Source organism: Bos grunniens, chromosome 13 (genome assembly GCF_055505025.1).
Source record: "Bos grunniens cultivar Pamir isolate PY7600 chromosome 13, Bosgru_T2T1.0, whole genome shotgun sequence".
Lineage (NCBI taxonomy): Eukaryota > Metazoa > Chordata > Mammalia > Artiodactyla > Bovidae > Bos > Bos grunniens.
Window position 1 is genome coordinate 15863031 of NC_141177.1, and position 25926 is coordinate 15888956.

The window sequence follows — 25926 nt, forward strand, 5'->3', positions numbered from 1 at the left end:
CCTCTACTACTAAGCTTATGTCTCTAGCAATTCTCTCCTCATTCCTGGATGATCAGTCTCCCTGCTTTACTGTTTCATTCCTATCAGCATACAAATATGCTGAAATATTTTTCATCCTTCAAACAACCCTCTCTTAACCCTACATCCCTCTAGAGCTTCCTCCCCATCTCTCTCTCTCACTTTTATAGCATAAAGCCTCAAACGAGTTTTCTATACCTGCCATCTCCAGTCTTCCTCCCATTCTGTCTTGAATCCTGTCCAATTAGACTCATTCTTCATTGCTCAACCAAAACCTCTTGTCATGCTCATCATGAGGGACTTCCCTGGTGGGCCAGTGGTTATGAATCCACCTTCAGTCCCTGGTTGGGGAACCAAGTTGCCACATGCCGCTACAACTAGAGAATCTGCGTACCACTAAGGAAAGATCCTGCTAGACACAACTAAGACCCAATGCAGCCAAATTAATTAATTAATTAAAAGATCATCATCACAGTGCTAAATCTAATAGCTAATTTTCATGCCTCATTCCCTTTGTGTGAGAAGACATATGTACAACTGTAGAGTGTTCATAAATGTGAGAGGTTACCACTAGCATTGAAAAAACAATATACTTTTCAAATCAATGAATGTCCACTGCTACACAGATATCTCTGTTCATCCTCTCTCCTCAAACCCAGCCTGTTTGTGAAGTTTTTCAAGCTCAAGTATGGGAACTTCTGTGTGTCCCTGTCCTGGCAGCCAGCATCCAAAAGGGTCCAAGAGAGCACCCTTTTTCATCCTCTTTCAAGATACCCACAAATTTCTGTATGTGATGAAAGCAAGGACCACTGTCTAGGGCTGTGTAACCCTAGAGCATATCAATCTCTCCATTGCCTGAGGTCAGAAGTGAGGATGACCACGGTCTTACCTGCTGAGTTGTTGTAAAAATGTGAAGCAGTATTTGACTTCCCCACTGTAAACTATATGAGGAGGACAGGGATAGAGTGGGGAGGAGAGAAGGACAGGTCAAGAGAACAGAAGAGGGGGCAGCCCCATTATATATGTCATCAGACAAACAAAGTGTGGGAAGAGAATGTTAGAGGAGCTATCACAGGGCTCCATGCTCATTTCAAAAGCAACATTTGATAGGATGAAGGTCCTTTCTTTATTTTTGCTGTGCTGGGTCTTTGTTGTGTCACGCACGCTTTCTCAAGTTGTGGTGCAGGGGCTTCTCTTGTTGCACACGCAGCATGGGCTTAGCTGCCCTGAGGCACGTGGGATCTTAGTTCCCTGGCCAGGGATCAAACCCGCATCCCCTGGATTGGAAAGCAGATCCTCAACACTGGACCACCAGGAAGTCCCTGAAGGTCATTTTCAACCACTCTTATTTTCTTGATTTCATCCTGTTTCACCTTCTTGCAGTCTAGAAAGATACTTGCTCCATGGCTGAGCCCTCAGGCCTCCCTGTGATTTAGGGGCCAACCAGGCAAGGCCTCTGTGGTGGGGGCAGGGACGGGGAAGCCTCCCCTGCCATCTATCCCAGGCATCACCTCTTTGTGAATTCAAATCCTTATAGTTCAAGCAAGTTCATAGCAATGACCACAGCCACACCGAGCAGGTGTTATTAAAAGGAATTTAATTCATCTTAATTAAAAACTCTTTAACAGCGAATTCTGTCACAGGCCTTGGCAACTGGAAGCGACTCCAGGGGCACGCCCCTTTGGGATGTGGTTGAGCCATGGTCTCAAATGGCCCACCACTGCCACGTGTGGCAAGGAGCTTACCTGGAAGTTACTTCAATACAATATCAAAGATCTGCGAGGATTTTTTTTTTTAAAAAAGGCTTTAAATATATTAGACTCTCTTGATTGCCATTTTTACACAAAGCTGCTGATACAGTATACAGAGATTTAACTTTTTTTTTCACATAAAATACATTTTTCTTAAGTGTTCTCTGTACATCAGTGGCTTCTGGTCTGGTGAATTATTGCGGGGGGGCTGGGGATCTGCAGACTTTTCCTGGGTGCACAGAGCCAGGCCCCGCACCTTGGCACTCACAGTGCCCATGGGAAGCAGGCCCTCTGACCAACTGACCAACAAGAGACTCTTGTTGAGGGGTGCTTCTAGCGAAGGCAGTCACTTCTGCAAAGTCACCCACTGGCCACATGACCCTTGGCTCTTAGGTGCCCTGGGGGAGGGGAGGCTGTCCCCAGGTCACAATAGCAAGAGTTAAATAGAGTCCTTCTAGGCATCCTGTAAGAAGCGCGCTTCTGGAAAGCATCCCAGTATTCTGCTCTGGAAAAGCAAGTGGGAGAGAGAACTCCAGATCAAAAGGTATCTGATACCAATAACCAAAATGGGTCTCATGTTATGACAAGGCCAGCCAACTGGTGGGTAGGTCAGGGGACACACCCTTGTTAACTTTTCTAAGCCTGCTGAGATTGATCAAACAGTACAGAGCAGTTTCATCAATGCTGCATAATCTGATGGAGAATTACATCCTTAAGTCTTCAGAAGACCTAGGCTTAGGGTTCATTCAACTTCCTGGAGCTACTAGCCAGCAGCTCAGTCTCTGGTGGGAGTCACCAATTTTCAGGGTGGGAGCAAGGGCTGGAGCTCACATGGAGCTATGTGGCACATGCTTTAGAAATAGCCTCCTTTAATCTGCCAGGAACTGCCACCAGACTGGGGTCTAACCAGGAGCTGGGCATCTGGTCGATCTTGCCAGCTTTCTCCGTGCTCCTTGCTCCATATCTGCCAGGAACAGAGGCAGACTTATGAGGAAAGGCTTCGATGTTAAAGGAGAAGCTCCTTTTCCTCCCACTATCCACTGGTGGGGCAGGAGGATTAGGTAATAAACGAGCAAGAGACAATGAGCTGAAGAACCTGAGTTGTATTTGGCAGCAAATTCCAGGCTCCTTTTTCTTCCAGACACTGACTTCAAACTGCTGTTAGACAGTGCCCAAAAGATGCTGGCTGGAAGGCAGCTATCCTTGAAAGTTCCAGATAGACTTCAGATGGCATCTGCCTGGAACCCAAGACCCAGCATCTCCACCATTTAGTGGCAAATGTTATCCAAGGGTGGCCATTTCAGCAACCTCCAAACTAAAGGAATCCACAGTCCAGGGATTCTCAAGAGCAGAAAAGCACAGGGTTGATGGACCAGGACACAGCTTTTCTGTCTCTGAATCAAATGGGAGTTGCTGGTACTCGTGGTCCTCCAAGGATGAGAACTGTAAAGAGCAGTGTCCTCACTCCACCTCGTTCCTCCTCTATCCCCAGAGCCTAACACAGTGCCTGGTGAGCCTCAGTACTCAATAAACTACAGAGTGAATAACTCAATGACCTTGGCCCCAGCTTGTCCCTCGACACCAAGGAGATCCACAGGGAAAGTTTCCCTGGGACTTGATGGGAATGGTTTATCCCTGACTGAAAACATGAGTTAATGCCCAAAAGCCTGAAGTTGGCTCCTGTCAGGCAATCAGCTGGGACTCCCAGCCTTCTGGGTGGGAGACAGTGGCCCAGGAGCAGGAAGCAAGGGAGGAAGGAGGAAACAGCCAGAAGGACTCAGAGGGGGCAATAAATGCCTTCAGTCTCTGGTCTCTGAGCAAACAGATCTGAAAACCTGCACAGCTCTCTCCTAGGAGCGTGTGGCTTCCCTCGGGACCTCCCAGCTCACAGCTCAAGAGGAATTCCAGTGTCAGTCTCATCTGAACACTGTTTTTAAAGCCTAAAGGTATGAGTGTTTTGGATCATCCCTGCCCTGACCCAATCATAGGATGAGATAAGAGAGCCAGCCCCAGACCCCAGAGATGTGGCAGGCGTCACGCACACCTGTCTGCAGTCACCTGACCTGACTTTCCACTCTACACTGGATCCGCCCTGAAACTGGGGTGGGAGTGGTCTGATGCTGTGACTCTCCCTGCATCCAGGAGCCACCAGGGGCGAAGTGACTCCTGAGGCCCTGCTCTCCGGTCCAGCTGCCCTGCACCTGGTGAAGCATCAGCCAGAACCCTTGGAATCCAGCTCTGCCTCTGGGCTACAGGAGCCCTGGGGGCCACAGTGGAGGACTGGGACAAACAGCGGACCCCCTTACTAGCACTGTGGCACAAGGGGCCCCCACCAGCCCCAACTTCTGGCCCAGATGTCTCGCAGGGAGAATTTCTCATAGGTTCAGAAAGAAAAGGGTTAAAGAGAACCCAGATTTGTCCCCCAAATTTCTGAATCTGGACTTCAGGGGCCCCCTTCAGAGCTCTAAAGAGGTAGTTTTAGAACAAGTAAAAGGCGCACGGAGCAGGAAACAGACCTGCAGCTAGTTAGTTACACCAGTAGGTTTTGGCCAAGCCCGTGGACAGCGTCCAACTCGTGGGCAACAATTTCAAAGGGCTCATGAGAGGACGCAGTGGAGAGGAGGCAGGCATCCTGTCCCTCGCAGTCTTCCCTCCCCAGCATCAGAAAGATTGGGGGCCGTGAAACTGTAAAGCTGGCGCAAGACCCAACTCCAGCACCACCACTGGAATGCGGTGCACGACGCTGGAGCACAGATGGGCACCTTGGATTTGCAGGCTTGGGCCGGAGCAGGATAGCAGCCCCTGGGCCAGACAGGAGCTCACAAGAGCCAACTGGCAAGCCCATGTCACTGGGCATTCCTAAAAAAGCAAAGCTGGGCCGGGAGTCCTGAACATTCACTCTAGGAGAGGTGGGGGCCACAGCAGCCCTCCACTGCTCACTCTGATGGCTCAGTCTGAGGAAGACTGGGTGAGACAGGCTGGACTGAAACCATCTGACCAGTCACAAAGCTCGGTCAGGGCGCTGGGCTCTGTCATGCTGAACAGAGATGTCTGCAGAAATTAAAAACATGAACTCACCTCTCTCCCTGGAAAAGCCCTTCCAACTGAAGCTTCTCCCTTAGCTTCACTTTTTTTCAATACCAGTCAGTAAAACCTAGTGATCATGATACTGTCTGTGAAAGAAAGCTAATTCACCGATCCCCCTCCCCAACCTGGAGTTTTACAGTCTAAAAGAATTATTTTATCCAACACACTTATGCTACCTTTGTTCCCTCTCCTCGCCACATTTTGAAGCTTCCATCCAAGAGCAAAATAGATTTGGATTATTCCACGAGCAGAATTACCTGGTGTTCTACCTTGGCCCCTGGGTGCTTACACAGCTGGCTCTAGGCATGGGCAAGGCTGTGGGGAGCAGGTCTACATCCATCTCATCCACCTGCTGTGGGTGCATCAAAGTGAAAGTGTTGGTCGCCCAGTTGTGTCTGACTTTTTGCGACCCCATGAACTGCAGCCCACCAGGCTCCTCCGTTCATGGAATTCTCCAGGCAAGAATACTGGAGTGGGTTGCCATTCCCTTCTCCAGGGAATCTTTTGGACCCAGGGATCGAACCCCCATCTCTTGCATTGCAATCAGATTCTTTACCATAGCTCCCTCTGAACACAGAGAAGACCTCCTGCTCCCACCAGATGGAGACAACAATACCAAGTCATCATAGGACTCCAGGCAAGATGATGGGTCTCAGGTTAGCAGGCCCCCTCCCCTGCTAAAGCCATGTTGGCAGTGGTAACAAAACTCTGAATCTTAACTTCAATCCTCTTAGAAGAGCTCACAAATTTTCATTCCCACCTGCTTCCCATGAGCCCAGCTGTGTCATCCCTACACAAGTTGACTGAGTGTGAGAGTGTGTGTGTGTGTGTGTTGATATGCGATGTGTGAGTACTGGTCCAGAGAAGCCTTGACCAACAATAGAACTGGAATCCCAGCTCGCCCTCCCAAAATCTGACAGCAGGATGAGACAGGAAGCCACGATGGGCCTTGTTTTTTGATGGCAGACAATGCAGCAAGAAGCAGAACCATGGGAAGTGGTGATGCTATAGGCAGCTGGCTGAAAGGTGGGTTCTGAGTTCCTCTGGAACGCAGAGCCCACCTCCCCCTTCCCGCCCCAGCTGCCCTGCCCCCCGCCCCCAGCCAGGGCTGCTGGGCTGGCCTGGATTCCAGGGCCCCTCTCCCCAAGCATCTCTCTCCTCCATCCCACAGAGACTAGGAGATGCGGCAGCAGCCATGGACCTTCTCCTCCATCTCCTCTATGGGGGCCTTGAACTTCAGGAGTGGGGGGTCTCCACTGGTGACCGTGTAATACACCGAGGTCCCATTGCTACTGTACGGAGAAGTTCTGCCTCCGATCAAGGGGGCCTTGCCTTCGCTGCTGCCCTCGCCCGTCCTGGACACGCCACTGCCCAGGTGGGTGCTCAGGAAGGGGTGGCTGAGCAGCTTGGCCGCAGCCCGCTGCCTCTTCAGCTCCAGAAGCGTCTGGGGGCTCTGTTCCTTGTAGCCACTCCAGGATGGGGTGGCATCGGCCACGCCAGGGTTGCCATAGGCCATGCTGTAGTCGGGCACCTCGTGCACTTTCCAGACGTCCCCGTTACACAGCGCATACTGGTAGGTGCTGACTGGAGCCCGGAGGCCGTTCTCAACAGGCATGTCCATGTCGCTGTGTGGGATCTTGGTGGGAAACTCGGAGAGCAGCACGGGCTTCTCCAGCCTGGGGTTCTGAGGGTGAGAAGGACAACATCATCAGCTGGCTAGGGGATCTGAACTCCACCCCTACCTGCGCCTCTACTGAGGGCATGATTGCTTGAACCCGTCCTCTTCCATTTTCTCTACCTAAAACCTCCGTTTTCCTTTGGGGAATCTCACCAGTCGTGGGTTTGGATAGACCCGACTGACTCCCATCTTTGCTCCAGGAGATAAACCATGACCCCAGGACCTGGCCAATCAATTAACTCACTATGGGAATTGGTGCAGGAATGGGTTCAGAAATTGGTTCCATGAAACTCAACCCTGGGACTTACTGCTAGAAAAATTGGGGAAGAGCAGCTCTGTTTCTATAGAAACTGCAGGGGTGAGAATCATAAACTGGGGAGACGGCGTGTCAAAAGGTCTGCTTGGCTGTGAAACCAACATTAAGGAAGAGAGAGATGACAGAGACACTGCACCCTCGTGATATGTTCTTTTTTTTTTTTTTTTAAAGATTCTTTGATGTGGACCATTTTAAAAGTCTCTACTACATTTATTACAACATTGCTTCTGTTTCTATGTTTTAGATTTTTGGCCGCGAGGCATGTGGGATCTTATCTCCCTGACCAGGGATTGAACCTGCACCCCCTGCACTGGAAGGTGAAGTCTGAACCACTGGACTGCTGGGGAAGTCCCCTGATGATATGTTCTGAGTCCCCGGATCCAGTTGGCCCAGACTTTCCAGTTACCCAAGCCAGTGCATTCTTTTTGTGTCTCTAAGTCAATCTTAGTTGGGCTTTTTGGTCACTGAGAATCCTCTCCCTATACTCCTGGGATATCTCTGCTCTAAATGGGAGAGGTTCTTACTCAGAGATCTTTTACACCCAGCAATCCCTGGGTAACAAGAGCTTTAAAAGGAGCTGCTACCTAGAAACTCTAAGGAAAAGGTGGATACATTTGACAGTAACAAAAATATAAAGCATACCAAAAATCACTATAAACAAGGTCAGAAGACACACAAAAAACTTTTTTTTTTTGGCCACACGACAGCACGTGGGATCTTAGTTCCCCAGTCCTTGCCCCCTGCAGTGGAAGCACAGAGTCTAAAACACTGGACCACCAGGGAAGTTCCCCCACTTATTTTTCTGTAAACCTAAAACTACTCAAAAAAATAAAGCCTATTTGTTAATAAATAAATAAATAAATACAATGCCTGAGTCCGAAGCCTGGAGACTGATTTAATTAACTGATATTACAGTCTGGACATCAGGTTTTTTTAAAAACAAAAACAAAACACCTCCCCAAGGTGATTTTCTTGTACAGTTTAGACCGTGAGCCACTGGTTGAAGAGACAGAGTTGTCTTATCACGGCTGTGCCTGCTATCAGGAAGTCAGCTCTGCCAAAAGTGGGTACCACAGCCAGCCCTGGGGGCTATCTGTGCAGAGTCCTGTCAGAAATCTGACTTGGGAGTCAGGCTGAGCAAACACACCCTTAGATCAGTGGTTCTCAAATTCTTGCATGCATCCGAATCCTCTGGAGGGCTGGTTAAAACACAGAGTGCTGAGTCCCAGCCCCAGGATTTATGATTCAGTCCATCTCCTGTGGGGCCTGAGAACCTGCATTTCTCTTTTAATCAGGGGATAATTGCTTTACTATGTTGCGCTGGTTTCTGCGGAACATCAACATGAATCAGCCATAGGCATGCATATAGCCCCACCCCCTTGAACCTCCCTCCCACCCCACCCCCATCCCACCCCTCTAGATTATCACAGAGCACCAGGTTGAGCTGGGCTTCCCTGGTGACTCAGACAGTAAAGAATCTGCCTGCAATGCGGGAGACCTGGGTTCAAACCTTGTGTTGGGAAGATCCCCTGGAGGGGGGCATGGCAACCCACTCCAGTATTCTTGCCTGAAGAATCCCCACAGACAGAGGAGCCTGGAGGGCTGTACAGTCCATGGGGTCCCAAAGAGTTGAACACGACTGAAGTGACTAAGCACACACTCATATCTTTGGGGTAGAAGGGCTGCCTGGAAGAGGGAACGTAGGAGCTTTCTGGGGTGACAGAAATGCGTGTACTTTCACCTAAAGGTACACATTGGAAAGAGGTCATTGAAAAAGTCATTTAAGATTTCTGTAAGTTATACAAGTTACACCTCAATCACAAAGAAAAGATAATTAAGCATATCGGGGAAGAATCTGAAATGTGATTTGATTTCAATCTACAACTCTTTTCTTTCCTAACCCCCAAGCTTAGGTGGGTAGAGGCAGAACTCGAGCTCCGAGTGTACAGGCTCCATCCCAATCAGCGTTTCAGTGGGGATTCTCTCTTTTTAAAAAAACACTTTGAATCAAATCTTTTTTAACATTTATTTGGCTGCGCTGGGTCTGTAGTTGTGGTTTATCCCCTGATCAGGGATCAAACCCAGGTCCCTTGCATTGGGAGCGAGGAGTCTTAGCCCTTGGACTACCAGAGAAGTCCCTCTTTTTGTTTTTTGTTTTTACTCTTTTTATTTTATATTGGAGTATAGTTGATTGACAATATTGTGATAGTTTCAGGTGGGCAGCAAAGGAACTCAGCTGTACATATCCATGGATCTATTCTCCCCCAAACTCCTCTCACAATGGAGATTCTTTAGAGCAGATGCCTTCACTCCTGGTGGGAACATGCCCTATGACAAGCCCTCACGTGACCTCCTTGTTCACGCAGGGAAGCAGGGTCCCACTGAGACATTTTGTATCCCTCCAAGCAACACTGGCTAGAAATGTTTTCCGCTGCTCTTTGTGTGATGGTAGAACCACAAAGGCACACCACTGCTGGTATGGTCAGCCCCTCCCTTGTGCCCAGCAGTTCTGCTCTGGCCCCAAACTTGTATACTCCACTCAGCAAGAGTGCAGCCAGGCATGGACCTGAATGCATCGGTACTGAGTCAAATAGTGCCCCCCGAAACTCACATCCACCCCACATCTCTGAGTGTGACCCTATTTGGAAATAGGGTCTTCACACGTGTGATCAGTTACATTAAGATGAGGTCACACTGGACGAGGGTGGGCCCTAATCCAATGACTGGTGTCTTTCTAAGAGAAAACAGAGACACAGACCCACACACAAAGAAGGCCACGTGGAGACAGAGGCAGAGATTGGAGGCACGCGAGCAAAAAGCCAAGGAATGCCCGAGATGGCAGAAGCTAGGAGACAGGAATGGAGCAGAGTCCCCTTCCGATATCCAGAAGGAACCAAGCCTGGAGACACCTTGATTTTTAGACTTCTGGCTTCCAGAACTGGGAGAAAAGACATTTGTCTCGCTTCAAGCCACCTAGTTTGCGGTAATTCATTACAACAGTTCTCAGAAAACAATACAGCATCTTCTTAGGAAAGCGGTTTAATGCCCAGACCAGTATCTACTCCTAGAACCAGCTTCTTAGACGTTCTGCCAGCCCCTATACTTTTCAAAAATTTTCTTCCAACCCGATATCTCAACACAATTCTCAACATCTTGTTAGGTTCCCCCTAAAAAAGTTTTAACACCCTTCTCTCCCAGAGCTGCCGCCCTACTGAACCTTCTCCTCTGGGAAGCCAAAACAAAATCTCTCTTCTGCTGGAGCTCAAGCAGGCACATGGTGATCACTCACTCCCTGGAAGTTATGAGCCCCTACTGTGTGCCAATCACCCAGCTCTGACGTGAACACATCCTACACTCGCCTCAATAACCACGGTAGGCAACCCCATCAGACAGGATCCAGCTGGTTTAAGGGCGATGGCCAGCTGACCTCCCTCCGAAGGCTCTGAGATAAAGACGCAACACCAGGCTGGGGTTCCATCTGTTCCCCTCCCACGGCAGTGGTCACTGGGGCCAGGTGGGAGGCAAGCTCTCACCGGGTCCTTATTCTCTTGGTCTGTCCTGGTCTCCCTGATGTCCCCGTTGTAGGTGGAGTTCCGCTGATCCTCGGATGCACTCCGCTGCTGCCAGAGTATAGCCTCTCCCTCATACTCCTTCCTGTACAGGTTGGTCCTGTCGGACAGGCTGGCTCGACGTACCACCTTCCTAAGGGGAGAGGGAGGTGCTGGGAGGCTGCTTCCAGGCTCCATGGGCAGGAGCATCCTTGGGCGCCCCTGGCTGTCCTGCCCCCAACTCACCCTCGGCTGCCCGCGCTGGACGTCCTCCTGCTCAAAGATGACTTATGCCTCAGCTGCGACTTCATGATCACGTCGTGCTTGTGTTTCAGCTCCAACAGCAGGACTTTGAACTCCTCCTCTTCACACAGGTCTGAAAGGGTGGAGGAGTCCATGGTAGGGGACAGAGAAGGGTCTGGTGATCCCCGAGGGCCCCCCAGACCCACTGAAAATTCATATCTTCTGGGGTGTGGGTGGAGGGGAGAAAGCAGTGCCAGCCTTATTTCCTGGGCTTTAACCCAATCCTTAGAGGAGTGTAAGAAGAGGAAACCCCAGGTCCCACGCACAGTCCCCATTCACAGGTATGACTGAAGGATTCATACACCTTTGATCACTTCCAAGAGGAGTTATCAATTCTCCACTGATATAAAATATATCAAGAGAAACCAGAAGGTACCCCACAGAGCCCAAGCAAGACATTATGAAAAGAGCCTGAAATCATATATCCCCACCCACTCAATCCCTCTCATCCTTTAGTTCATCTGTCTACCTATTTGCTGAACCAGTCATCATAGGTTCATCCTCTGCCCACCCATCCTCTTATTTATTCATCCATACATTCACCCACTTATCCATCCATTAATCTACCACCCATTAATTTATTCATCAAACTATCCATCTACCATCTATCCAACCATATATTCAACCATTTATCCTCCACTCATCAAAAAAATCAATGAGTGCAGGTGTGGTCCTTCTGAACTTACCAATTGGCATCTCGTCCATGGATGTCCTAGCACTGAGACTGGCCCCATGGGACACCAACAGCTCTGCCATCTGCATCTGAAACACAGGAAGAAGCCCGGGTTCCCCCCTGCCCATAGCTGAGAAAGCCTAGGAGTTGGAGACAGTGAGAGTTCAAAGCTTCTTAGGATATGATCCAAAGAATGGTAGGGCAAAGCTGACTCCCAGGGAAGGCTCTGCCCCCTAAAGCCAGGAACTCTGGCAAATGCAATGGGCTTGACACCTCCTCCAGCATGACTCAGCCATACCGAGGGACAGAAGGAGTCAGCTATAACTCCAGAGCTGTAAAATGTTTAAAGAGGAATGGCGAAAGCTACAGAGATTTCTATCTGGGAAACAAGTAGAAAAACTCAAGACAGAAATGTGGGAAATTTTCTAATTTGGCAAATTGGATTGTCATCTTGTTAGGACACAATTTGACAATCCTTTTTGTAAACTCCGTAGGTCTTTTCACATCCTACACACTAGCTGTAGTCAACACCCTAAGTGGGTCAGGTGTTCTTTTGAACCAACTCCCAGCCCAAAGGTCATCAGGTTGGCCGTAAGCTGGCCTCTCTCACAGCACTGTGGGTGACAATTACCTGTCCCCAGAAGGCAGCGGCGTGCAGGGGCTCCCAGCCATCCCAGTCCTTCACATCCACGCGTACACCATGATCCAGGAGGAGCTCGGCTGCCCGCAGGTATCCGTTGGCTCCAGCTATGTGCAGCTGAAGGAGAGGAAAGGGGTCAGCACTCCCCATGGGGGCTGGTCCCTCATGTGGAAGCAGGATAGCCCATGCCCCAGCCCAAGGCCCAGATCATACTTGGGGCCAGTAGAATGGAATCAAAGGAGGTGAAGATACCAGCCACGTTACAGAGCATTAGTAAGTCTGCAGTATGGAACTAGAAGGTAAGGGAGAAGGGGCTTCTCTTCTGTCTTCAAGCCCCTGTCGTTAAGGCATCAGCATTTACTGAGTGCTTACTCTGCACTGAGCCCTGTAGACGGGGTCTCAGAGGTCCAACAGAACACAGCCCTGATGGCCAGATGCCACGTCATCCGGGGGTCAGGTGGCTACAAGTTTCTGGCAAACAGGTTTTGGGTTTTTTTGCTTTTTTTAATTTTCAGGAAAAAAAAAAAAAAAAAACAGGGTGTGATCTGGAACAGGCACACATGAAAACTGGTATCACTATCTGATTTATAAATGTTTGATGCTTGCCAACTATTAAGAATGACACACACAGCCAGCCAGATATTAAAAGCTGCAGGGCCAGGTACACAGCTGAGAATAAAAAGTTATGACTGGGAGAGTGATATTCATGGTTTTTTTGATTTTTTGTTTTACTAAAGTATAGTTGATTTACAATGTTTCAGGTATATAGAAAAGCAATTCAGTTATTCATCTGCATATATTTTTTTCCAGATTTCCTTCCCCATTACAGGGGATTACAACTATAATTACATTGAATATAGTTCTCTGTGCTACACAGTAGGACCTTGTTATTTATTATATAAATAGAAGTGATCATGTTAATAATAACAATGAGTTCATCACCAGAATCTATTGAGAGTTTACAGGCTCTGTGCTGAGCAGCTACATGCAGAATCTCATTTAGTCCTCCCAACAGCCCCCTGGGGAAGGTACGCCTCCCTGCTTCACTGGGAAGAACTGAGACCTAGTGTGTGCCCAGCCATGTGAGTGAAGCCACTCTGAGGCCAGCCCAGGAGGAGCAGACCCCTGTGTCTTCAGGGCTGAGCCACAGACCCAGAGGAGCCCCATCCAGGGCGGGCAGTCCTGGCACAGCCTGGCCATAACTTCGTCCAGTCTTCATGCAGCATCCAATCCAACTACCTGACTCAACTCTTGAGTGTTGGGCTGAGCAGGGACCCCTTTCTTAGAAAAGAGCATGAGGCACAAAAACCTAAAAAAGAGAACTACTTCCACTGCTGGATATATATCCAAAGAAAATGAAAACACGAATTCAAAAAGATACAGGCACCCCAACATTCATAGCAACATCATTTACAATTGTCAAGATATGGCAGCAACCTAAGTGTCTGTCAACAGATGAATGGATAAAGAAGGTGTGGTGTATATATAGACAATGGAATACTACTCAGTCATATAAAAGAATGAAATAATGGCATTTGCAGCAACATACATGGACCTAGAGGGTATTATGTTTCATGAAAGAAGTCAGACAAAGACAAATACTCTATGTTATCACTTACATGTGAATTTAAAAAAATAAATGAATGTATGTAACAAAACAGACTCACTAATAGAGGGAAGGGAGAGGGGAAAGATAGGGGTAGAGGGCTGAGAGACACAAACTACTATGCATAAAACAAATAAGCAAAGTATATTGTACAGCACAAGAAAATATAGCCATTATTTTGTAATAATTTTTAATGGAGTATAATCTGTAAAAAATATTGAATCACTGTATTATACACCTGAAACTAGTATATGATAAAGCAACTATATTTCACTGAAATAAACAAATAATCAATTTTAAAAGTTTTATTTAAAAAAAAGAAGAAAGGGGGATGAGGCAGAGGGTGGGACTCAGGAACAGGGTGGGAGAAATCCAATGATCACATCTGGGCTACCAGATCAGGCCTGAGGGGCAGTGAGAGGGTGGGCCTCAGGAATAGGGTGGGAGAAATCCAATGATCACATCTAGGCTACCAGATCAGGCCTGAGGGGCAGTGAGGGAACTTGGTACTGCTGAGCCCTACCTGAAAAGCTGAAGATTCTGAGACCCTGAGTGCTCACAATCACATGGACCCCAAGCCTAGGACAGGATGGGCCCAGCCATGGGCAAGGTTGAGGGAGGCTTCCAAGGCCATGTTCTAGTTCTCAGTTTAGAGGCTGCAGAAGCAGACTTCCCCAATACTGAGCTGTATCATGCTATGAAAGGGGAAGAAAGATCAAGAAGGTTTCACTGACACTTGAATTGGAACAGTGAGTGAAGCAAATGAGGCAGATAGAGAGAAGATTCCATCATTCTCTATCTCCAGTGTCTAGTAAAGCATGTGGCACAGAGGATGTGTATGTTGATGATGGATGATGGATGGGTGGACCAATGGATGGATGGGTGAACCAATGAATGGATGGGTGAACCAATGAATGGATGGCTGGACCAATGAACTGATGGGTGGACCAATGGATGGATGGGTGAACCAATAGATGGATGGGTGGACCAGTGAATGGATGGGTGAACCAATGGATGGATGGGTGAACCAAAGAATGGATGGGTGGACCAATGGATGGATGGGAGGACCAATGGATGGATGGGAGGACCAATGGATGGATGGGTGGACCAGTGAATGGATGGGTGAACCAATGGATGGATGGGTGAACCAAAGAATGGATGGGTGGACCAATGGATGGATGGGAGGACCAATGGATGGATGGGTGGACCAGTGAATGGATGGGTGAGCCAATGGATGGATGGGTGAACCAAAGAATGGATGGGTGGACCAATGGATGGATGGGAGGACCAATGGATGGATGGGTGGACCAGTGAATGGATGAACCAATGGATGGATGGGTGGACCAGTGAATGGATGGGTGAACCAATGGATGGATGGGTGAAGTAATGGATGGATGGGTGAGCCAATGGATGGATGGGTGAGCCAATGGATGGATGGGTGAACTAATGGATAACCAGTGAATGGATGGGTGAACCAATGGATGGATGGGTGAAGTAATGGATGGATGGGTGAGCCAATGGATGGATGGGTGAACTAATGGATAACCAATGGATGAATGGGTGGACCAATGGATGGATGGATGAACCAAAGAATGGATGGGTGGACCAATGGATGGATGGGGGGACCAATGGATGGATGGGTGAACTAATGGATAACCAATGGATGGATGGGTGGACCAATGGATAGATGGGCGAACTAATGGATGGATGGGTGGACCAATGGATGGATGGGAGGACCAATGGATGGATGGGTGGACCAGTGAATGGATGGGTGAACCAATGGATGGATGGGGGGACCAATGGATGGATGGGTGAACTAATGGATAACCAATGGATGGATGGGTGGACCAATGGATAGATGGACGAACTAATGGATGGATGGGTGGACCAATGGATGGATGGGAGGACCAATGGATGGATGGGTGAACTAATGGATGGATGGGTGGACCAGTGGATGGATGGGTGAACCAATGGATGGATGGGTGGACCAATGGATGGATGGGTGAACTAATGGATGGATGCGTGAACCAAAGATGGATGGGTGAACCATAGGATGGGTGAACCAAAGATGGATGGGTCCCTGGGGTGTCTGGTCTCTGAAGTCAGGGAATCAGAAGAGAGGCTGTTGCATCAACATCAGGGACAGACAATGAAACAGGCACTGAGGTGGGAGAGGGTACACTGAGGCAGGAGAATGAATGGTGCAAAGCAAGATGGCCTGGATGAGTGGATGAATGTGGCACCCGTCTTGAAGCAGGAGACATCATGGGAGGAGGTGGAAATAATGAACTCAGAATGGACAACTGTAGCATGAGGTAAAGGAGGAGCTTGGAGACAGAAGAGGTGAACGGCAGAGCCAAGCCTCCCCAACCCAGAGCTCCCAACTCCCAGCCCCAGCTTCTCAAAGCAGCTGATCCCTGCTCTGCTAACTCTCCACATTCCAGGGGGGACCCTGTCCCCAAAAGGGGGAGGAAGTCCAAGGCTACGGACAGGGCCCCACTGTGTAGGCTTGACCTCCACCCAGTGCTGGCCCCGTTCAGCTCCAGCCGGTCTGGGTTCTGGTCCCAACCCCCCAGCCCAATCCAGCCTGGCCCCTCTCCTCACCAGTGTGGCCCCCTGGGCATCCACCCAATCAAGGTCCTGGCCAGCTGCGATCATACAGTGAATGTCTGAAATCATCTGCTGCTCGGGAGCTGCCCGCATCTCGTTGATTTTCTCCTGGGTGATGCCTGCAGTGGGGGAGAGGGGCACTGAGTCAGCATTCCCAGGCAGAGAACCCATGGGGGAGGGGAGTGAGGGCAGAGGGGGCAGGAATGACTCCTCTTTCCTAGGGTCTGCCGTCAAGTGGGTAGACAGACGTGCTCAGAGATCATTTCTCCCAGGCCCAGTGAAAATGAACACCACGTGTTGGGCCATGAACAAGAGCCTGGAATCCAGTTGGCACTGTATTAATATCAATGACTGTTACGTACACAGCTCTTCTACCTGGCAGTCCCGACCACCCACCTACCCACCTCCGGCTGCTCAAATTCCTGGTTCGTCTCATCCTTTAGGTCCAGCCTGGATCACCTCCTCAGCTGGCCTCCCCTGCCTGCTCTATCTGACCAGGTCTCTGTTCATTTCTTCCACTTCATCCAGAGCTGTGTTTGCAGCACCAGGCACCAGGCATGCTCAGTGAATCTCTATCACGGCCATGACTAAATTACTGAATATATCACTTCTGAATGGAGAGCTGAATAAATCGAGGTGGAGGGACTCAGAGACACATTTTCAAACCTGAATCTCTGGCTAAAATTTAAGTGTTACTGGCAGCTACTAAAGAGAGAGTGATTGCTCTGAAAAAAAGGTCCATGAGAGCAAGCATTCTTGGATAGAACTCAGGGGAGGTCTGTAAACTTGAAGGGAGAAAAAGAATGATCTATTTTCACTAATTTTTTATTTGTTTAATTTTTATTTGTTTGTCTCTTTTTGGCTGTGCTGTGTCTTTTTCGCTGGGTGCGGGCTTTCTCTAGTTGCGGCGAGTGGGATCTACTCGCTAGTTTCGGTGTCTAAACTTCTCAATGTGATGGCTTCTTGTGTTGGAGAGCAGGGACTCTGGTGCACAGGGGCTTAGTTGTTTAGGGGCATGTGGAATCCTCCTGGACCAGGGATCAAATCCACGTCCCCTGCCTGCCAGTGCATTCTTGGATTCTTATACACTGGACCACCAGAGAAGTCCTATTTTCACTAACTTTTCAATGAGATATAGCATTTCCTTCTAGTCCAAATTCACAGCAGAATTGGCAGTGCCCATGACTTTGTCACCAACAGAAACTATAGGTATTTTCACATCATGCTATCTTATTGTTTCATGAATCAATGAAGTTTCTATATTACACATTTAAAAGTATTTGGTGAGCCTTACTTTAATAGCAGTGGTTTCCTTTATAATCCTATGGCTTTGATAACTCCATTTATAAGTACAGAAGGGGTGGGTTCATAGATTCACCAGACTGGCACAAAAATTATTAGGAAGTTCTACAGAAAGTGGACAGGGAAAGCTCCAGAGCTAGGGAATGGGCAGGCCAAAAGGGAGGTTCCTGCAGCTATCTGGGCAGAAACACAAGGGCAGAGATGAGGGGAGGACCTCAGACTGCAGTCCAGGGTCTGGATTTGAGATGTATTTCTAAAGAGGAGGCCTTTCAGGAGCATGTACTGGGGTGGCGGGGGCGGGCTGGTCTCTGCTGTATTTGTTTCCTCTCTGAAGCTCATTTGTGAGCCGAGAACAGCCCACATCTTGTTTATCCGGGGTCCCTGGCAGCCCAAGTGGTGCCTGGCACAGAGCAGGCAGCCGTGAATGTTCTTGACTTTGTATTTTCCCAAATGGGAATATATCTTTATTGTGAATGTTTTGAATTGAACTGTCACAGCTGATGAAGAGACGGGGCCAGCTGAGGCTGCCCATGCGTGTGGGCGACACAGATGACAGCCACGCCCCTCCTTGTGCACAGCTCGTTTTCCAGGCTTGTTCTGTGTTCAATCTTGTCCATCACATGGGTAACAACCATCGTGGGGTCCTGTCCCAGTTCCTGAGCACTAAGCGATGGGCACGTCTCTAGGTAACTTGTTCACCTGCACTGATCTGAGAGAAGCTCGCCACAGCCCCACACCCAGCCCACTTCACAGCCGGCGGCCCTGTCCTTACCCTGGTACGCCATGCACGTCTCAATAACATCCAGGGTGGGCTCATCCTCACAGAGGTCATAGGGCATGTTCCCATCGGAGTTGACAGCGAGCAAGTCGGCTCCACTGCAGAGAGAGGACCAGGGTGAGGGCCAGGAACGTGCAGAGGGTTGGTCTGACTGCCTCCACTGTCCAGCCTCTCACCCACACCCCGCAGTGCACCCCAACACCCACAACCCAACCACAGTGCAGCCCAGCAAGGACTGCATCTCCAGGGTCTCAGGGGTCCTGGGGGGGAAGGGGACACAGTCCCAGGATAGCTGTGCCTCTTTCCCCAGCTTCCTCCTCTGCTGAACCAGCAGGTGGGCACTTGAGGATAGATGTCAAATAAGAAAAGACAAAGTTAATGGTGGTAGCACTACTTCCCAAGCATCTGCTAGGAGCCAGGCTTGATCTAAGCCCTTTACATCATCTGATATAATCCTCATAATAGTCTTCTTGGTTCAGTATTATTGGCCCCATCTCACTCAAGGGAAAACAAGATTCAGACAGGGTCAGTTACTTGCCTGAGGTCACACAGCTAGGATGTAAGAGGTTCAAGACGGAAACCCGGCTCTTTCATGGGCCAGCTCTTTTTACTTTTCCCTGTCCTATTTCAATATTAGACCAAGTGCAGAAACACCCAAGGATACCCCCAATTCCTCCTCTAAGTCCCTGCCCCAAAGGGAAACCAGGACGAGGCAGGAGAGAGCCTTGGGACCCCGTGGGAGAATTCCCGTTTGGGGCCAGTGGCTCCCAAATGCATGGTCCTGGGCTGCCCTGTGGCAGAATCACTCAGATGCCACTGAAATAAAATGAAGCTTCCTGGACTCCACTCTAGACCTCCTGAAACAGAGTCTCTCAAGAGGATGGGGCGGGGTTGAGGATTACACATTTTAAACCCATGATTCTGGTACAGATTGGCGCTGGGGACTGGCACCATGCTGGTATCCTCTCCCTTTTCCTCTCGCATCACCTCTGATTGAATGGTAGCCATCTGATGCCCCTGCAGACTTAGCCACACCCAGGTGTTCATCAGAGGTGTGGGCACGGGCCACCTGCCAGTCCTCTGGCCTAACAGCCCTCCCCGGGGACCTGTCTGAGCTCCTGTGTGCTCTTGGGTAAGCTAATCCACCTCTCTGAGCCAGGGAAGCATCTCTTATCACCCGAGTAGCCACCCAATGGGCCCTGGCTGCTCTGCTGAGACCTCCGCCAAAGGCCACTTTCCCTTGGCCGCTATACCTGAATCCCTGTGCTCAGATGCTTTCCTGGGACTCCAGCCACCATTGATCTCACTTTGTCTCGGTTCTGGGACTGAAATCACCTGATTTCCTGCTGAGTTTCTCAGGACTTTTGTGTCCCTGAGTGTTCAGTGCCCAGCACAGGGCTTGGCCCAGCTCAAATGCCCACCAATCATTAGATGAGTTCAATGAAATACACTTGAAATTCAAGATTGCCTCTTCCCTGTGTTTGCAGAGCCTGAGCAGACTGGAAAGAAGTTCCGGGTGGGGGAAGACTGTTCAGAACTCTACAGAGGGAAATGGCCTTATTCCTGGAGAAGACATTGCTACATTATGTCCCCCAAAGTAGGTTCTGCCCCAAAGAAAAGCATGTAGATGGGATTTGAGGGGGCAGAGCCAAGGAAAAATGCCTGCTTTTTCATAGCAAGAAAAACAGCAACAACACATAAGTATGGAGATGAATACAGACTCGTGGGGACAGACAGAGAAAAAGAGATGAAAAGAAAGAGAATCTTACCCTGATACAAAGCCAGAGACAATACAAGAAAACTACAGACCAATATCCCTTATGAACAGTGATGCAAAACTCCTCAAGAAAATACTAGCAAACCAAATTCAGCAGCATAGTAGAAGGATTATATGCCATGGCCAAACGGGATTTATTCCTGGAATGCATAGATGGTAAACTGTGCTGCGTATTTTATGACCATCATATCGGGAGAAAGGAAGAGAATGAAAAGAGAGAGAACGTGAATTAAGAGAGACACGGGGGAAAAGACAAAGTGAGATCAAGGAGGAAAGAAGAGACAGAAAGGGAAGACAGGAGAGAAAGACACAGGGATGGAAAGGGGATGTGGGGAGAAAAGGTAAACAGGAGAGAAAGACACAGGGATGGAAAGGGAATGTGGGGAGAAAAGGGACAGGCAGCAAAGAGGCAGGAAAAGAGAGAGAGATGAAAGTCGCCCTATAAACACACCGAAAACAAGGACCCAGAAAAACACCAAAGGCGCGCTGACGGCCGATTCATGTCAGTGTATGGTAAAACCCACCACAGTATTGTAAAGCAATTAGCCTCCAATTAAAATAAATAGATAAACCGAAGGCGGAGGGAAGGCTGCGCCTGGGGAGAGAGGGGCACGTACTACTGAACGAGGATTTTCACCAGGTTAATGTGGCCGCAGGTGGCCGCGGCGTGCAGGGGCGTCCACAGCTCGTTGTCCTTGGCATTCACGTTGGCACCGTGCGAAAGGAGCAGCTTGACAATTTCCTCAAAGTTGTCGATGCAGCACTGCAAGGTGGACACAGGCAGGGTCAGCTCCGGGCAGGTCACGATGAGGGCACAACCAGTTCCCGACAAGGACAACGGAGCCAAGCTGCCTGGGTTTGAATCCAGCTCCATTACGTGTGTGCTGTGTGATCACGGGCAAGCCACGTAACCTTTCTGAGCCTGTTTCCTTGTGAGTAAGTTAATAATGTACAAGATAAAAATATAAAAGCAATATAAAGAATAAAGTCAGCTGTAAGATGCTTCGCAAATGTTGGTGGAATGGGATGAAATTTCGAACAAGGCTTTAAAACCTTTCCTTTTTAATTTCAGAAGGCTTTCTTCAAACAAAACTGTAAGGAGAACTTTAAGTTAGATAGCCAATAAATTCAAGCAGGGAGGCTCAGGCTGAATGAAGCTGGGGTGTGTGTGGGTGGGGTCCCCCTCCCCATCAATGGCCCCCCTAGATTATAGTTTGAAACCTCTGACTTAGGAATTTCTGACCCAGAAGCTAGTTCTTGGGGAAGTCCCAAGTCATGAAGCCTCCCCCTAAAAACCCAGCTCAGCCCAAGGGCTCTACTGGGTCCTGACAGAGTCCCTGTGAGGAAAGAGCCATGTCTGTCCTCCCACTTCTCCACATGTGGGTCAGCCCCAATGAGAAGGCAGCTTACAGAGAGATACTGGGCTCCAAAAGCCACTGAAGCCCCCAAACTCCAGCGAGGGAGAGTGAAAGATTCCAAGGAGACAGAGGGAGCTCAAGCTGGGGCCATGAGCAGAGAGAGGTGAGGATAGAGGAGGCAGAAGACGGGGATCCACTTTGCAGGCTGCAGAAAGGATCTCAGATGACCGCCGGAGAAATCAGCAGGGGACAGGGCAGCAGACCTGTGGCTCAGAACTGCCCATCCAGGGACGGCTCTGCCCTCAGTGCATGGGAGACACTGCAGAGTTATACTCAGAGAAGCAGCACCTCTGACTATTTGTTTTTTTAAAAAAGTCCCTCCTCCAGCTGCATGTGGAGAACAGACTTCCATCACAAGCTTCTGGAGGGAGAAGAGGGAGAGTGGGGAACTATGTCAAAATCACCCCCACTTAAGAGATGATGGCAGCCTGACCTACAGAAGTGACCGCAGGCATGGGGAGAAGCGACTGGATGCTAGCAGAAAGAGCGGGGGCACCTGTGGGAGCCCAGGGCCTCAGGGGGGTGCGGGGACGGGGTGGCACCACGGCCCCCACCCCCATTCCCTGCAGAACCAGGGGTCAGAGGGATGTCCTCGGTGGTCCAGTGGTTAAGACTCTGAGCACCCAATGCAGGGGACCTGGGTTCATTCCCTGGTCAAGGAACTAGATCCCTCATGCCACAACTAAAAGATCCTGCATTCCACAAGTAAGACCTGGTGCAGCCAAATACATACTTACATACATACCAAATACATACATCCATACATACCACACACATACACATCAAATACATACATGCATACGTACCAAGCACACATATACATACCAAACACACACACATACACACAAAATACATGCTTACATACATAACAAATACGTGCATACATACATACATACCACACACATACATACCAAATACATGCTTACACACATAGCAAATACATGCATACATACATACATACCAAATACATACATATATATATTTAAAAAAGAAAAAAAGAATCGGGGGTCAGCCCTGGACATATGAGACATATAGGAAATGAGCAGAGATGGTGCCAGGTTCTCTTTATGCACCATCTGACCTGGGGTTGGCTGGGTCTGGGGGCATCTCTCCAGACAGGAGAGTCAAGGGTGACCCAGTGGAGCAGAGCACTGCCTCAGGTGGTCGAGAGAAACATGCAGTGGCATGGTACCGCCAGCAGAGGGCGCCAAAAGCACCAGGGTGAGGCAGTCTGGAAAGGCGAGGGTCCCCCGGTGGGCGGTCACTGGCAGATGAGTTTGGGATGGCCTGGTCCATAGAAGGAGCCAGGAGCAGCCCGGACTGTAGGGTGAGGGGACAGGAGGGCCAGAGATCCCACCACGAGGGGCTGCAGAAATAAGACAGGCAGGGCGGTGGACAGGTGGAGCGATTACGCACATAGAATTGCAGTCGTGTGAGAAAGATGCCCAGGGGCTGGGCCAGTCTGCAGCTGGGAAACTCGACCTGAGCACGGGCTGGGTTGGGACCTGGGTGCAGGAGTGCAGTGGGGGCTGGTACGTGGTGGAGGGGGGCAGCGTCCTCGCCCACATTCCCCAAGGTGGGCCATAGCACCTGGCATCGATGACTCCTCCCGCCCCCTCACTTCCCACGTTCAATCCATCACCGGCTGTGGATCGTGTCTCCTGACTGCTGTCCCCATCCCCACTGCCCTGGCCGAGGCTTCATCATCTCTCTCTTTCTCCCTGTCACTCCCCTTTCACACACCCTCAGCCAGAGAGAGCTTCCTTGTTAACCCAGGCATGCTGCTCTCCGTTTACAAAACCTCTGAAGGCTCCCTGTTGCCAAAAGCAGAAAATCCATAGGAAGCTCTTGTCACTGTGCTCCTTCGTTGTCCTGGAGCAGTAGTGATGATGACAATGACAACAATAACAACAGCCCCAGAACAGCAGTAATAGTAACAGGTCACATTGCCAATAATAGGAGTTATTGCTTTTTGAGGAGTTACTAGGGCCATGCACTTTGCTAACTTTTGGCCATGCATTGCCTCAGTGAATCCTCAGGAAAACATTTTCAGGGCTCCGTAGCCATGTAGGGCTAGAAGCTACAGAGCTGGACAATGTCCATACACAGAACATGTCATCATCATAAAGGTTGTATTGGATGGTGCTGCCCTGAACCTCAGTTTCCTGAGCTGTAAAAATGGGGATAATAGTATTTCAAAGAGTTCTTGTGATGATCAACCCACACTTCACATATGTGAAGTGGTTTTGTTAGGAAGTGAACATATGACAGATTTTCATAATAATGAATGAAAATCATTCAATCGTATCTGACTCTTTGTGACCCCATGGACTGCAGCCCACCAGGCTCCTCTGTCCATGGAATTCTCTGGGCAAGAATAATGGAGTGGACTGCCATTTCCTTCTCCAGGGGATCTTCCCAACCCAAGGATTAAACCTGGGTCTCCCGCATCGCAGGCAGATTCTTTTCCATCTGAGCCACCAGGGAAGTCCCTCCATAATAATAATATGTAATATTTATCCAGTGTCAGATGATGCCTATAGGGTTTTGTATATTTATTTAATCTTCACAACAATCCAGTGACATGGGTACTTGTTATGCCTCTTTTACAGATGAGGAAAATGAGGCACAGAGAGCTTAAGCAACTTGCCCAAGGTCACACAGCTAGACCCTGTGGATGCATGAAGCCCCACGAGACAGAAGAGAAGCCAAGAGGACACACAGGGAGCTCCCAAGCCGATGGCTGAGGGTGGGGACTTGCCCCTGGGGCTTATGGGTAGGGCAGTGGCTACCTTTCCCGCCCTCAGAGGGAGATGGAGAAGGTCTCGCCAGCCCAGGCTTCCAGAGCCTGGCCAGGCCACCTTCAAGTCCACCTGCTCTGAAACTTGGGCCAGGGCACAGGGAGGTTCAGCGTGTTCAGTCATTAACTCAGCAGGCACATATTGAGCACCTACTTTATGCCAGCATGGTGGGGGACAAAGTGGATACACCAATGAGAAAGAGACATGATAAGCTCTGCCCTCATGCAGTGCAGAGTCTTGGGTAACCAGAGACCAACACTAAATGGTCCCACTAATGGCTGGAAAGCTTCCCTGATAGCTCAGTTGGTAAAGAATCTGCCTGCAGTGCAGGAGACCCCGGTTCGATTCCTGGGTCAAGAAGATCCACTGGAGAAGGGATAGGCTACCCACTCTAGTATTCTTGGGCTTCACTTGTGGCTCAGCTGGTAGAGAATCTGCCCGCAATGCAGGAGACCTGAGTTTGATCCCTGGGTTGGGAAGATCCCCTGGAGAAGGGAACGGCTATCTACTCCAGTATTCTGGCCTGGAGAATTAAGAGTCAGATGCGACTGAAAGACTCCCACTTTCACTTTCACTGGCTGGAATGACAGAGGCGCTCAGAGGATGTAACAGCACAGCTCTCAGACTCTAGCTGTGCACGCACCTCAACACTGGGTGAGATGCGATGGGGAGCAGAGAGTGTGTGCAAAGGACAGAAAACTCAAGTAGCTGAAGGCCTGGCGGTCAGCATGGCCGGCTCAGCAGGGCACTGGGGTGCTCCTTACCCTTAGTGTTATGCGAAGACATGAGACTGCTCTGAGTAACATCAGCAGATGTTGGGTCTGAGCATCCCTGCGGCCACAGCACGGAGGGTGGATCAGGGCAGGATGCCTGAATGCTGGGGCCCAAGGAAGGGGCTGCTGCAGCATGAGATGATGAGAAATGTCAGCCAGAGCAGCCCCTCCTCAGCAAAGCGGGGGTCTGGGCCCATCTCACTGCCCTAAAGAGGCTGTGTGTTATGACAGCACACGGTTCCTGGCCAGAGTCCAAAGCAGTGTGACCTTAGGCAGGTCCCATAACCTCCCTGTCAATCACTGCTGTCACCAGGGTGGTCGGATGCCTTGGTGGGTGTGAACAAATGTGCTTCGTACACTGTCAAGCTCTGAACAAACTTGCTTTGTGTGTCAAACACTTTGCCAGGCAGCGACGATGCAGCGGACAAAGGCTCCCTGTCCCCGGAGGCAGTGTGTGCGCCATGCACGTGGGCACGGGGCTCTGTGGGTGTGTCTGTAACAGACACACTCGTCTCCAGGGCAGACAAGAGCCTTTCAGAAGTGGCAGCTGCAGCTCCCCTCCCCCTCCTCCCTGAGGGTCCTGGGCAGGAAAAAGCAGGGAGGGAGATGGGGCATGTGTCTAGGTGGGGAGCAGGGAGTCAGGGGTCCTAGCAGGTCCTCACCTGGTGCAGGGCGGTGAGTCCATCTTCGTTGCACAAATCAGGGCTGACCTTATTCTTCAGGAAGTAGCGCACTGCAACAGAGGGGAAGAGGTGACTGTCTTGTCACACACTGCATGTGCAGGGGTGGGGGGACCCAGGTAAGACCCACTGTCCCCCCGGTCCTGGCACCATCAGTCGTATTTACT

General features: G+C 49.8%; 1 protein-coding gene across 3 annotated transcripts in view; it reads right to left on the reverse strand.

Annotated features, from left to right (window-relative positions):
* Positions 1–1598: 1598 nt before the first annotated feature.
* PPP1R16B (protein phosphatase 1 regulatory subunit 16B) overlaps positions 1599–25926 on the reverse strand; it is a 108108-nt gene continuing 83780 nt past the window's right edge. For all 3 annotated transcript variants that reach the window (XM_086331856.1, XM_086331855.1, XM_086331857.1), the window contains exons 3-11: positions 25742–25812; positions 20705–20850; positions 18305–18408; positions 16225–16349; positions 12006–12131; positions 11388–11463; positions 10645–10774; positions 10384–10552; positions 1599–6540 (exon numbers count right to left, since the gene is read on the reverse strand). In XM_086331856.1, the coding sequence (XP_086187982.1) occupies positions 6031–6540; positions 10384–10552; positions 10645–10774; positions 11388–11463; positions 12006–12131; positions 16225–16349; positions 18305–18408; positions 20705–20850; positions 25742–25812 (1457 nt within the window). In that variant the 3' untranslated portion in view covers positions 1599–6030. The remainder of the gene's footprint in view (positions 6541–10383; positions 10553–10644; positions 10775–11387; positions 11464–12005; positions 12132–16224; positions 16350–18304; positions 18409–20704; positions 20851–25741; positions 25813–25926) is intronic.